Source organism: Coptis chinensis, chromosome 4 (assembly GCF_015680905.1).
Source record: "Coptis chinensis isolate HL-2020 chromosome 4, ASM1568090v1, whole genome shotgun sequence".
NCBI classification, from domain to species: Eukaryota; Viridiplantae; Streptophyta; class Magnoliopsida; order Ranunculales; family Ranunculaceae; genus Coptis; species Coptis chinensis.
Genome location: NC_141459.1, coordinates 22,176,126 through 22,189,146, shown reverse-complemented (window position 1 = coordinate 22,189,146; position 13,021 = coordinate 22,176,126). Strand labels below are relative to the sequence as shown.

Below are 13,021 nucleotides of genomic sequence, written 5' to 3'. Positions count from 1 at the left end.
ATAACTACCGAATGGAATTGTAAACTCTATTGATTTCTCTCTGTTGTAGTATAACATTTACATTACAGAATCCAGAGTTGTTATTACACGCTTGTATTAACATAAGTGAACAACTCTGAGACCTTATACTGTTTACCCATCCACCTCCAGGCTCCAGCCACAAAAGAGTACAGATAAGGAAATAATAAATGAATCTGTCTCTCCACCTCCTCTAACCATGTCCAGTATATACATCTAAAGATGCTACAACTGCAAAATTTGGTTTTCTGTGTTTCTCATTTTGTCATCTCATGTTGCAACACACTGGTTGTCCATGCTGTCGCAATTTCTCCCACATGCAGATCATCTGCCTAGGAGACTGGTAATGTGCTGTGTAGTAGTCATCAATACAACCAAACTGGCAAAATTTCAAGCTATGCACGTACTCAACTCGTGTCTTGTTGCTGAACTGCTCCACCCACATACCCATGCTGACATCTTCCATTTTAAACAACTGCCTAGGACATAAACTTGTTAGATAAAAGTCTACAAGTTATAGAAGTTGAAACTAAAACTGTGAGAGCAGGTTTCTGTTACTAACTCTTAATTTATGTTTCTCAAAACCAGACACAATAAACTCTGCAATATCAGATGATACTATGTAGCCTGGGCCATTTGCGTAGGGCGGATAGTTTTCTTCTGGCCATTCCTGCAACCACAAAAATCTCTCTTGTTAATACTCAGCCAAACAAGAACTAATCCCCATAACTAAGACACCAATTGGTCATACTAGCCACGACAAAGATCAGAATCATTTAGTTATCTACCAAGGGCATCATCCATTCTAGTTATTTTGAGTACAAAATGGAAAGACTGTTTATTAGTTTATTTCGAGAAAATCATCCATACCTCATATGTCACTGCCCATTTACCAAAACGCAAAGGTCTATGGTAGTAGTTTATATTCCCCACGTATAAGCTTTTACCATCAGAGACCTTATTTACTTCCTGGATCACCGCATCCACTCTAACGAACGTATCATCGTCACACTTCATAATATTTTTAGCAGATACTGTGTGAATCTGTAAAGGAACAAAAGTGTCAGAGGTGATCTATTTATAGATTCAACCCAACATGTAGAATTCAAATGTTTAAATACTTTTCTCAATGCTTACCCCATAATCACAGATTGCAACAGTCTTTAAAACCACAAGATCGTAGCTATCCATGAAAGGGACTATAACAACATCACCAAAAAACTCTGCTTCTTTCTTCAGCTCAAAATTCACTTCCTTCCTTCCGTGCTGTCCAAATTACACATCTTAAGCATCTAAACAAGTTCCTTTACATAGGGATGACATATTGCCATATAGTATCACACTTACCAAGGCTACAAAAAATCTAGCAACCACCATTGAGGATGTAATCAATTTCGACTGCATCCAAGACTTTCGTACAGCCATTCGTTCGGTAAAATGGTTGCCAGCAGAAAGGACACCAATGAAGAGCTCCACGGGACCATCAGAAAGAAGTGGGGCCCTCCATCTAGATGACATTTCAAGATGCATCTGAGGAGCAAAACTCGGATGTGCTGTGGGTAAAGAAGCAGCAAATAGGGAATTGACTTCAAGGTCCCCATTCACAGATAGCCCAGTTGCATCCTCGAGAGCAAATCCCTGTAAACATTTTGAACAAACTTTAAGATATAATAACTCAAATGCGTTGACAATAGCTACTTGGCGTTAGCAAGGTACTCACAGTGCCGTAAGGGAAAGAGGTAACATGCCTTCCATCAACACTGACATGGTAACCTTCTAATCCAGCACCAATTGTAAGGACAAATAACTTGTCCTCTACAAAAGGGAATGGCCAGTCAACTGTAACTTGTTTCTTTCGCCCTATCAACCGATTCAACCACCAAGTTGCCTTTGACTCCTCTGAGTGATTGTCATCATCACGTATCCATCTTTCACACTTCACATGTCCATCAACTGCGCAAAACCAAAATTATTCAAAAAACAAATGGAACACCATCCATCAAGAGTCTCGAGAGAAAGGGAACGCGACACTGATAAAAGTTCATACCATTCACAGAATTACCAAAATTCCTATTCTATTAGCAATATACATGCTCCCTTTGGTTATAGAATAGAATAAAATACATTCAATGGTAAACACTAATCACACAACCAAATTAGTGCAACTAGGTTGAGTTCTTTTTAAGCTAAGCTATGACCTTCAAGAAGCTGACAAAATCATAAAAATTAAACATAGAAGTTCCTTTAAAACACATACCAGTTTCCTCATCAGCTCTTGATTTCCACCCTTCGCACCTAAGCGCAGTGCCCCACTGCATCCGATAACAAGTATTCTGCTCAATAACTGGTTTACCACTCCAATCCCCTTTCAACCTAGGATTAAAATGTAGTATCCTCGGCGGATCCTCCCCGTCAACCGTTTTCAATCCCTGCAACTCCAACTTAAACTGCGACACCATAACTGCCTCCGACCCATCTCTCACAATCGTTATCTTCGGATTATACTCAACATGAGCCAAATACGGTTTCCCAACAACAGTAATATGTGATCCTAAAGTTAATCCACAAGGTAACACTAACACATTGCCCCTATTCCTAAACTCTTCCCCAGTTAACGATATCGAATGCAAACATGTTTCTGATCCATTCCTCTTTTTCTCTTCTAATATCCGAACTTTACCCGATTCTAGCTCTTCCCAATACTTTTTACCAATTACCCAAGCATATTTAGCTAATCTCTGAACCTCAGAACCACTATTTACATCACCACTAGTGTTAAAAATCAAACCTGACACTATTTTACTTGGCGAAATAGGCGAAATGGGACTAGTATAATGTAAAATTGGATTTTTAAGCTTACCGATGTCTTGAATTTCGTTATTGAGTGTGGTACTGAAACTATCTGATGGAACAGCAGCAAAATTACTAGTGAAAACAAAAGGGATTTCTAAAGTCATTAAAAATAGGTAGAAAATTGATATACAGAAGAGAATTTGAATTGGTTTTTTACGGCTTAGTGATAAGAGTGTATCGAATTTGGGTTTCCGCATATTTAATTGTGGAATTAGTGTTGGGAAATTTTTAGCCCTATAATTTTTTATTTTAATTTGGGGAAATTAGAGTGAGCCTAGAAATGAAGGAAGTGAGGGTTTTTTAGTGTAACTGAAATGAAACTGATTTGACTGTGATTGATAACAGATTAAATTAAAACTTTAAAAATGTAAAAATATGATAAACAGTGACATTTTTTCTGCTTGCCACTATGCCGTATGCTTATCAAATATCAAGTTTCAAGTGCCGTATGCTTTGCATCAAAATTCAAGTGTAACATAAGTCGTTGTTTACCCTTTCTAGGATAATCATCATGTAACATTACCTAATCAGATACCACCACGTATAAAGATGACATATTTACCGCAAGAACCGGTTTTCCAAAAGAGCACTGTTATGCGGACCTATTTTTTAGACCTACTATTCCAAAATAGTTATAACAAATTATAAATTTAATAAATATGTTTGTATTGGATTAAAAATCTTAATGAGAAGTTCCATGATAAAATATTTAGTTGGTGGTGGTCATAAGAAGAGAATATGATAATCAAAGAAGTAAAAAAGGAAAGAGGAAGACAATAAAACAGATAAAAGAAAACAACATTAGTGGCCGCACTCTAGTTGGTGCGGCGGAGTAAGACGATTTGGTGGTTGTTGGGGAGGCAGTGGTGGTAATTGAGAGAAGGCGTTTTTTTTTTAATTTCCAGTTTTGCATGTTGTTTTCCACGTGGAGTCATCTCATTAGCGTGTGTTATATACACTATAATTTTTTCCTTTATTTATTTATTTATTTGTTATTTTGTTTGGTTGTTTTTACAAGATCCCATGACCAACTCGTCTATAGTCAACCACACAACCAACGGATCAATGGGTCGTGGTATGTTTAAGTTAATTATTGGATTGTAAAGTGGGTTGATGGGGGCATGTTTAAGTTATTGGACACAAATCACTCAATTGTTGTTGTTTTATTTTAGCACCTACTATACATTGCAGTATATATTTGCATAGAAAATTAGGATTATCAGAGTTAGAATTAAATAAGGCACCCTCTTGAAAATCCGTAATACAGTAAGACCTCACTGAATCCTAAGTTTCTATTTCCTAATGCTATTAGAAATGCCATTAGAGTTTAGAATTAGTGACTAGCGCATACTAAACAGGCCGGTAAAGTAACTTAGCTAGGAAAATACATGGAAAGATTGCTTTTAGCCTAAGGAATCAATCTTTCCCTTTAACCTTCTCTGTTAAAAGAATTCAGAGAATCTGCTTTTCTTTGATACAGGCACAAGTGGAGGAATAAGATGGTAAAGTTGTCATCAGAATTCAGAAGCATAGCAATAAGCCAACATGGCAACATCATAGACGTATACAAAAGAGTAAAAGACACAGTGACATCTTTGGCTTTCATTTTCCTTACGATTTAAACAATGCTGAAATAATTATTAAACTAAGTAATGATGTGAAATCAGAGTGGCGCAGCGGAAGCGTGGTGGGCCCATAACCCACAGGTCCCAGGATCGAAACCTGGCTCTGATATAAACTATGAAATGGGCTTTTTATTAGTTTCTTATTTTCAGTACATGTGCTTGCACTTTATAATAGCATCAAACCATCAGAAGAAAGATTTGCAAGTTATGGAGTTTCGCTGCTCTTTTATCACAATCTATAAAGCAATGAGAAGCAGTGAAGCACAAACAATGTAGATGATCAGTAGATTTCGTAATCCAGCAATGGTGGAATATTTGCTTCGTTGGATGGATCACAACAGTGACAACACAGTATATGACAACATGAGTACATTTTGCCGTTTGCAAAGCTGAGCATTTGTAAATTTAGGAATTGTTTTCTCCAGTAGGACGGCTTAGTGATGATTACAGGACTTGTCTCTTGTTTTTCTCCTTGTCCTTTCTCGTGTGTTTAACTTCCTAACGAAATCATCTACTTACTCGACAGGTCGTACTTGAACCATCAAAACTGTGTACAACAAACTGAACAAAGTTCCCACGATGAAACTCTTTTGCAGCTTGATTTGCATTATATTGTCACCCTCACTACTCTCTACCTTGGGCCCTTAGGGAAACATGATATTTCCTTCCAACTTCTTTGGTTCTTTACCACTAGCAATTGATTTATTAAATACTAATAGTTCCTTAGTGAGGTTATAAAGCACACCCTCCCCTCCTTTGATGCGTTATCATTGGGAACACGTAGTATTCAAATTTGCTAAAATTGTATATGTATGCAGCAAACAACAACTAGAAAGGGGGATCGGCAGTGATCAAGAATCAAGATGCATGTCAGCATGTGACTGGAACTCTAGAAGTGCAACTGAAGCAGTGAAGCCCATTGGAAACTTACATATACCCTACTCCATGCCTTGAATTTGTGCCCTCACAGGCCCACAGGCCACAGTGTCACACACTCGATCACACTAGTTCATGAATCATGAAGACATATACCAGTATATATAGAAATTGACAATAAAGAAAGCTAGGAATATTTTATAGAATCTTTAAGATTCTCTGCCTGGTTTTACAAAAAACAAAAATGGGAAACACTAATCTGCAATCTAGTTAGTTGTTCTTTTAGCATTTAGCCAAAAAAGATAATAAATAGTAATGGCAGAGCCCTGGATCAGGGGTCCTGGACATAGAGCTGATGTACTGCACCTTCCATTAAACTCAATGACCCATATATTCAATGGCCTAATAATTCATACCAAGAGCACTTATTAATACTGCACGTCTGCACCATACTTCAAATTTCAAAAACCTGCCTAATGATCCCAATTATACGTGTTCTTATTTTTTAATCAACGAGGTTAAATATCCTTGGTCAAGACGTTTGACTGCCGAAAGCCGATACCTTCGTAATTCTCTATAATTCTATATTAACATCTGATTAAAATTGGGTTACTCAAAGTTAAAACTATGAAGAAGTGGGCCATATGCAGTCAGCATGTAAAGCCAAGACTTAACCATTTTAATGTGAGTTTAAGCTTTTGAGAGTTAAGAAAACTTTGAAGAATAACTTTGTCGTGCATGCTCTCTCGTAACTCCCAATGACTACTACAGTGTCTGTATTCTGCATTTCTGCTATGTTTGTCTCTAAGCATCCATGTTCCTGGGATAACGTAGACATGAACAGAACCCAATTACTTCCTCATTGGTCCTTGATTCTCTCAATATCAATCCCTTCCTCTCATTTGAATTTTAAACCACACCCCCCTCATTTACTACTACACTTAGCGCCCGCTTCTCTCTCGTCCTCACTTTGACTACCTCGACTACCCCATTTTCAAAGCCTTATATCTGTTTTGTCCTTCTTTGAGGCATTTCATCTTTTTTTTGAGAAAAATGGTGGACAATGGTAGTTGTAGTAGTGGTAGTAATGGTGATATAGAGTGTATTTCAGTTGGGAAAAGTGGTCCATTAAGAACTTCTAGTTTAAGTTCAAGTTTAGAGGAGCTTAGTTTTAAGACTAGTTTAAGTAGTTGCATTGTTAGTGGTTCTTCTAATAGTGTGACTAGTAAGAGTAGTGATAGTTGTTGTACTGGTAAACAAATTGAGGGTATTGTTGATAGGGGTGGCTTTAAGATTGGGGAGTTTTTAGAATGTCCAGAAAGTGAGAATAGCAGCTTGAGTTCTCATAGCAACTGTAGTAGTATAGTTGATAAAAATGAGACAAGTAGTAGAAGTTTTTGTTCAAATAAGCCTCATAAGGGAAATGATCTTCGATGGGATGCGATTCAATGCGCGATAGCGAAAGATGAGGCTCTGGGGCTAGGCCATTTTAGGCTTTTGAAGAAGTTAGGGAGTGGAGATATTGGAAGTGTGTATTTAGCTGAGTTGAGAGGGATGGGATGTTTGTTTGCAATGAAGGTTATGGATAAAGGGTTATTAGAGGGAAGGAGGAAGTTACAAAGGGCACAAACGGAGAAAGAGATTTTGGGTTTGTTAGATCATCCTTTTCTTCCTACACTTTACTCACATTTTGAAACTGAGAAGTTCTCTTGCTTGCTTATGGAGTTTTGTAGTGGTGGGGATCTTCATACTCTTCGGCAAAGGCAGCCCGGCAAGCACTTCTCTGAGCAAGCAGCACGGTTAGTCCCATATGCACATAGCTTTTGTCAATTTGGTATCTTTTTCCTACACATAAGTTAATTTTCTGTATACATTATCACATACTCAGAAGATTGAGAATAGCTAGAACTAGATAAAGTATAAAAAACTTCAGAAATCCCAACTTTGAAACGTGAGTGCAGCTTGTGATTTTATTGTGAGAGTACTAGTAGTAAGAAATGTATATATAATTGAGGTTTTTCTAATCTATGAAAAGGACCAACTTGGAGTCACAGCTTTCCCTCTTGTCACTTCTTCACCATATCTCAGGTCATCTGGAGTTCAAGCTGTATTCTTGTTTAGGCCTATTTACGCATAGTAAGAAAGTACAAGGAACCTTGATTACAAAGAAGGACAAGGACTCAAGGAGTATTGGATACAATTACTTGAATTTGTGAAATTTGCTCTGTAAAATCTAAGGTTGGTTAGGACATATTCTTATGGTGACCGCTTGGCCAAATGCTCCTGCTGCTAAATGGGTGTCACATGATATGATGCTTACAGATTCAACCATATAATTAGGCTCTGTTTGTCACAGCAAAATATGAGTCCATCTTATGCGATTAGCCAATTAGTACGTACAACATTCTCGTCAATCATATGACGTGAGTTAATAGTAAAACACTAAAACCTAAGATACTGGAACAGACATCTAGATATTATATCTATCACCACATAACTTAGATTTCCTCTATAGACTTTTCAATCGCTTATTAGTACTTGGAAGAAAAACTTGATTCGATTTCTCTCCAGTCTCCATCATTGTATGTTCTATTGAAAAGTACTTTGCCAAGCTCCCTTCTTAGAAGATCAATACAAAATATATGTTGCAGCTTACAATGTTGATAGTAACTAATAGGACCATAAAGCTTCTTTGCATTTGAAGCTGCCCACTCAGAAGGCTTGTAACTAATAACTTGGTTTCTTATTTGTTGACCACTTATTGGTTTAGTGAAATAGAGCATTCTAATTGTATGATTGCACTTAGTAGCCAAGGAGAGATGTTGAGACATCGAGCCTCTATGTCCAATTGCTCCAACCAGTTTGTTTGCATTGGGTTATCAATCTTATTTCCTATTCCTACCAAGTGTATATGGTTTAGTGGGAATGTGCTCTGTGTATTTTGCATAGACTGTCTTGGCAATCAACCACGCTGATTGTGTAATTAACTACTTAATTATTAGTTTCTGATGTTATCTTCAGGTTCTATGCTTCAGAAGTGCTTCTTGCCCTTGAGTATCTACACATGATGGGAGTGGTTTATAGAGACTTGAAGCCAGAAAATGTGTTAGTCAGAGAGGATGGCCATATCATGCTCTCTGACTTCGATTTGTCTTTGCAATGTTGTGTGAGTCCCACCCTTGTGAAATCCGGTGCGGAAACATCTCGAAGGACTTCAACCTACTGCATTCAGCCAGCATGTATTGAACCATCATGCAGATTACCAGTTTGTGTTGAGCCTGCCTGTCTGCAGCCCTCATGCTTTGCTCCCCGTTTTTTCAAGTCAAAAACGAAGAAAGGGAAGGATGAAAATTTAAGTCTAAGCCATCCGGATTCTCTTCCTATGCTCATAGCAGAACCGACCAGTGCTCGTTCAATGTCATTTGTAGGGACTCATGAATACTTGGCCCCTGAAATAATAAAAGGGGAAGGTCATGGAAGTGCTGTAGATTGGTGGACATTCGGCATTTTTCTATACGAATTGATTAACGGGAAGACGCCATTCAGAGGCAATGGTAATCGTGAGACATTGTTCAATGTTGTTGGACGACCGCTCAAGTTCCCAGATGGATCCACTTTCAGTTTTGCTGCCAAAGATTTGATTAGGGGTTTGCTTGCAAAGGATCCAAAACAAAGATTAGGATACAAAAGGGGTGCTACAGAAATCAAGCAGCATCCATTCTTTGAAAATCTTAATTGGGCTCTTATTCGTGGAACTCAGCCTCCAGATATTCCAAAACCAGTTGATTTAAATTGTGTTGACCAAAGTGTTAAATGTTCTGTGCCACAAAGTGAGAAGGGAGCAAGTGATTCAGACTGTTCATCAGGTCCATACCTCGACTTTGATTTCTTTTAGATATATTGACAAAAAATAATAGTGTAGTTTCCCTTAGGTGAGTGGGTAGAGATGCTATGTATATTATTTTCCCCATCAATGAAATTTTGTTTCCATTTATTTATTTTTCTACAATAAAAAACACAGGGAGAAGGTACCAGGTTTCTGCATAAAATTTGTTTAAGAAAAGAAAAATTAGCATGTATGAATCACCAGTGAATCTATATCCATGATAGATTTTTCTGAAACTATATCGTTCGTATCTGTATCTCCATATTCAACTTTTGTGCAGGCATCATTGACGAGAATTCTTCCATGAGTAACATAGGACGTAAACAAAATTACAATAATAGAGACCTCGGCATTCATCTTCAATTCCCATTTGGCCCTTGAAATGGAGCTATGGACAGCTCATGTATACTAAAAAACGAATTTTACTAGATTCTTACTGTAATATTATACTTGGACAAATAACAAGGTTGTAGAAAGGTTTTTAAGCGGCTTGATCGTGCTCTCTGTTCTGCTGAATGGAGGTCTGTTTTTCCAAATGCTCTTCTGAAACACTTACCCACAAATGACTCTGATCATAAATTGTTACTGCTGGACATTTCCCCTGGAGTTCGTAAATTTAAGAAACCATTCAGATTCGAAGCGATGTGGTTTTCTGATCCCACATGTAAAGAGGTCATTAGTGAGGCAATGCTTTCTGATGTTCATGGGTCACCTTCTTACACCCTTTGTAAGCTTCTATCAATTTGTCAAAAGAACCTTCAACGCTGGAATATCTCTCATTTCGGCAATATTCATCACCAAATGGCGGAAATTCGAAAGAAAACCAGTGAACTACAATTACAGATCAGTTCAAGGGGGATGTCAGATCATTTGCTTGTGCAATTGCAGTGTCAAGAGGATATGCTACTTACCGTATAATGTGTTGCTGAAGAGAATAAATACGCACTGGGCACAAAAGGCTAGAGTGGATAAGTTACTTTACCATGAACTGAATACCAAGTATTTTCATGCTACTGTAACTCGACAACGGCATCGAAATCACATATATAGATTATTTGATAATGATGGAGAGGTAATTCAATCCCATGATGCTATTAGTAATCACCTTGTTCATCATTTTACAAAGATGTTTGCCACCACTCAACCTGTAATGGATACTGCTCTCTTAGATTTGATTCCATGCAAGTTATCAAATTATGAAAATGATGAGTTATTAAGACCTGTGACTGATGATGAGATTTGGGCAGCATTAAAAAGTATCGGCTCTTTCAAATCACCAGGTCCATATGGGTTTCAGGCTTATTTCTACAAGAAATGTTGGGCTGAAGTTGGACCAAGAATTATCTCGATGGTGAAAATTTTCTTCCAGCATGGTACTTTTACTTTAGAGCTTAATCATACTTTTATTGTTTGATCCCAAAGATTAATCGTCCTTCTTTGGCGGAACATTTTCGACCAATTAGTCTCACAAATGTCACATACAGGATTATATCCAAGATCATGGTTAATAGGATGAGGCCTCTCCTAACCTCTCTTATTAGTCCTAACCAAAGTGCTTTCCTACCTGGGCGACTTATTCATGATAATGTTCTTTTGGCTCATGAGGCTTTTCACCATATCAGAAGCAAGACAAACAGAAAACATAATTTCTATGCTTTAAAGCTAGATATGCAAAAGGCGTATGATCGAATCAAATGGTGTTTTATCAAAAAGGTGTTGATGAGATTTGGCTTTAATGAACAGTGGGTGCAGAGAATTATGTTTTGCATCTCTACTCCTACTTTTTCTGTCATGGTCAATGGCTCCCCATCAAGCTATATCAAATCTTCTTGCGGAATCAGGCAAGATGACCCTTTGTCACCGTATATATTTATTCTGTGCGCCGAAGTTCTATCTTTGAAGCTGCATGATCTCTTGGACACAAATCAGGTCAGAGGGCTCAAATTGTCAAAACAGAGTAATCCACTATCTCATTTGATGTATGCCGATGATTTATTGGTTTTGCCAAGGCTGATATGAAGCCATTATTTTGAAAGAGGCTCTTCAGTCATACTGTACTACTTCTGGTCAACAGATTAACCTCTCTAAGTCTCAGCTAATTCGCAATAAGGGTTTGCCAAACTGTTTTAGTTCCGTTCTACATGACATATACAAGGTTAAGTGTACTACAACATTTCCTAATTATTTAGGAGTTCCATCAATTCTGGGAAGAGCATCTCTGGACTCTTTTTCTCCGCTTTTTCAACGATTTCAGAACAGATTGGCCGGGTGGAAATCAGCCTTGTTATCAAAAGTTGGTAGAGTAACTCTTACAAACTCTGTTTTGTCTGCTTTACCCACTCATATAATGACTTGTGTGAGACTTCCTGTTCAAGTTATTGAGATTTTGGATAGGTATAGAAGAAATTTCTTTTGGGGTCATGACAATGACCGACGGAGGATGCACTATTTCGCTTGGGATCTAGTTTGCAAGCCTTTTCGTCTAGGAGGACTAGGCGTCAAAGATTTGAAAGCTCAGAATGTGGCCTTATTGGGTAAGCATGTTTGGTCACTATTACAACCATCTTCTTTATGGGCTTCGCACATGAAAGTGAAGTATTTTCCTTCTACCAAATTTCTAAGAGCTAAATGCCCAAAAAATGCATCTCTGGTGTGGAAGTCTCTTTTCAAGTTAAAGCATCTTCTAGCTTATGGGTTGAGATGGAACATTGGCAATGGGATTTCAGTTAGAACATGGTTGGATTCATGGGTTCCGGATACTCCATTTACTTTACCTCTACAGACACAACCTGCAGGATGCCCCCTTGATAGGGTTTCAAATTTTATCGACCCAGTGCTTCAAAGCTAGAATGTTGATCTTCTTTCTATGTATTGGCCACCTATATATGTTGAGAGAATATTATCAATTTCTCTCCGTATCCATCCTCATGAAGACTCTATATTTGGGCGCCTAATAAACACGGTATTTACACTGTGAAAAGTGCCTATGCCAAAGTAATGGAATATTTACAACCTGAAGCATACTTCATGCCTCTTTATATAGGAAAATTTGGTCTCTCCCAGTGTCTTATAATATGAGATTCTTATTATGGCAAGCCGTACATGGAGTCATTCCTACATCAGATTTCCTAGCAACTAAATCTTTCGTAGTTGATCCAACATGCTATTTATGTGCACAGGCTTCTGAATCGCAGGTACATCTATTTGATAATTGTTCTTTTCCGAGAGCTGTTTGGTTTGGTCTTAACTTTGTTGAAGCTATTAATGGCGCAAGGAAGGACTCTCTTCGATTATGGCTAACAGATATCTTCTCGATTATCAATAGTCAACAGAAATTACTTCAGCACTCTTTTTACCGTTACTATGTGGACTATATGGTTAGAGCGGATAAATATAGATTTCGGCAGATCACAGGTCCACCAAATCCGATTGCCTTGATTCGTTGGGTTCATAGATTAACTGCTGAGTTGTTAGAAGTGTATACTACTAAGAAGTTGAGATAAGTGGCTCCAATACAGTTATCTTCAGCTCCTACTTTAAATTCAACATTGATGGCTCTTCACTTGGAAACCTGGGACCCGCAGGCGCTGGAGGTGTTCTTAGAGATGTATTTGGGCAATTCGTTATGGGTTTTGCTACCCCACTCAGGCAAGCTTTTACTTTAAGAGCTGAAGCTCTAGCATTGAGGACTAGTTTGCAGTTGGCTAAGCAGATGGAATTGGGCAATGTTGAATTTGAAATTGATTCTCAGGTTATCTACAAT

The 13,021-nt window shown here is 37.9% G+C and overlaps 2 protein-coding genes and 1 non-coding gene across 3 annotated transcripts; 2 read left to right on the top strand and 1 right to left on the bottom strand.

Moving 5' to 3' along the window:
* Positions 1-14: 14 nt before the first annotated feature.
* Positions 15-3,224, bottom strand: LOC147502631 (hydroxyproline O-galactosyltransferase GALT6-like). Its single transcript, XM_086607456.1, has 7 exons — positions 2,276-3,224; positions 1,739-1,971; positions 1,366-1,656; positions 1,156-1,284; positions 889-1,062; positions 581-688; positions 15-493 (listed from the first exon to the last, which is right to left on the bottom strand). Exons 1-7 carry the CDS (start codon positions 3,066-3,068, stop codon positions 284-286), a joined length of 1,938 nt encoding a protein of 645 aa, XP_086463582.1. The 5' UTR covers positions 3,069-3,224; the 3' UTR covers positions 15-283.
* Positions 3,225-4,533: 1,309 nt separating this feature from the next.
* On the top strand, positions 4,534-4,605 carry TRNAM-CAU (transfer RNA methionine (anticodon CAU)). Its single transcript has one exon. It is a non-coding gene; the product is annotated as a tRNA-Met (tRNA).
* Positions 4,606-6,285: 1,680 nt separating this feature from the next.
* LOC147502629 (Protein kinase superfamily protein) lies at positions 6,286-9,366 on the top strand. Its single transcript, XM_086607458.1, has 2 exons — positions 6,286-7,171; positions 8,394-9,366. Exons 1-2 carry the CDS (start codon positions 6,426-6,428, stop codon positions 9,265-9,267), a joined length of 1,620 nt encoding a protein of 539 aa, XP_086463584.1. The 5' UTR covers positions 6,286-6,425; the 3' UTR covers positions 9,268-9,366.
* The last annotated feature ends 3,655 nt before the right edge of the window (positions 9,367-13,021 follow it).

Excerpts from the sequence above, each read along its gene's own strand:
- LOC147502631 (XM_086607456.1), bottom strand. The coding sequence starts at position 3,068 with ATGCGGAAACCCAAATTCGATACACTCTTATCACTAAGCCGTAAAAAA. Across the intron at positions 1,972-2,275 it reads AAGAGCTGATGAGGAAACTG|TTGATGGACATGTGAAGTGT; the intron begins GTATGTGTTTTA and ends GGTTTTGCGCAG. Across the intron at positions 1,063-1,155 it reads TTGCAATCTGTGATTATGGG|ATTCACACAGTATCTGCTAA; the intron begins GTAAGCATTGAG and ends GTTCCTTTACAG.
- LOC147502629 (XM_086607458.1), top strand. The coding sequence starts at position 6,426 with ATGGTGGACAATGGTAGTTGTAGTAGTGGTAGTAATGGTGATATAGAG. Across the intron at positions 7,172-8,393 it reads TTCTCTGAGCAAGCAGCACG|GTTCTATGCTTCAGAAGTGC; the intron begins GTTAGTCCCATA and ends TGTTATCTTCAG.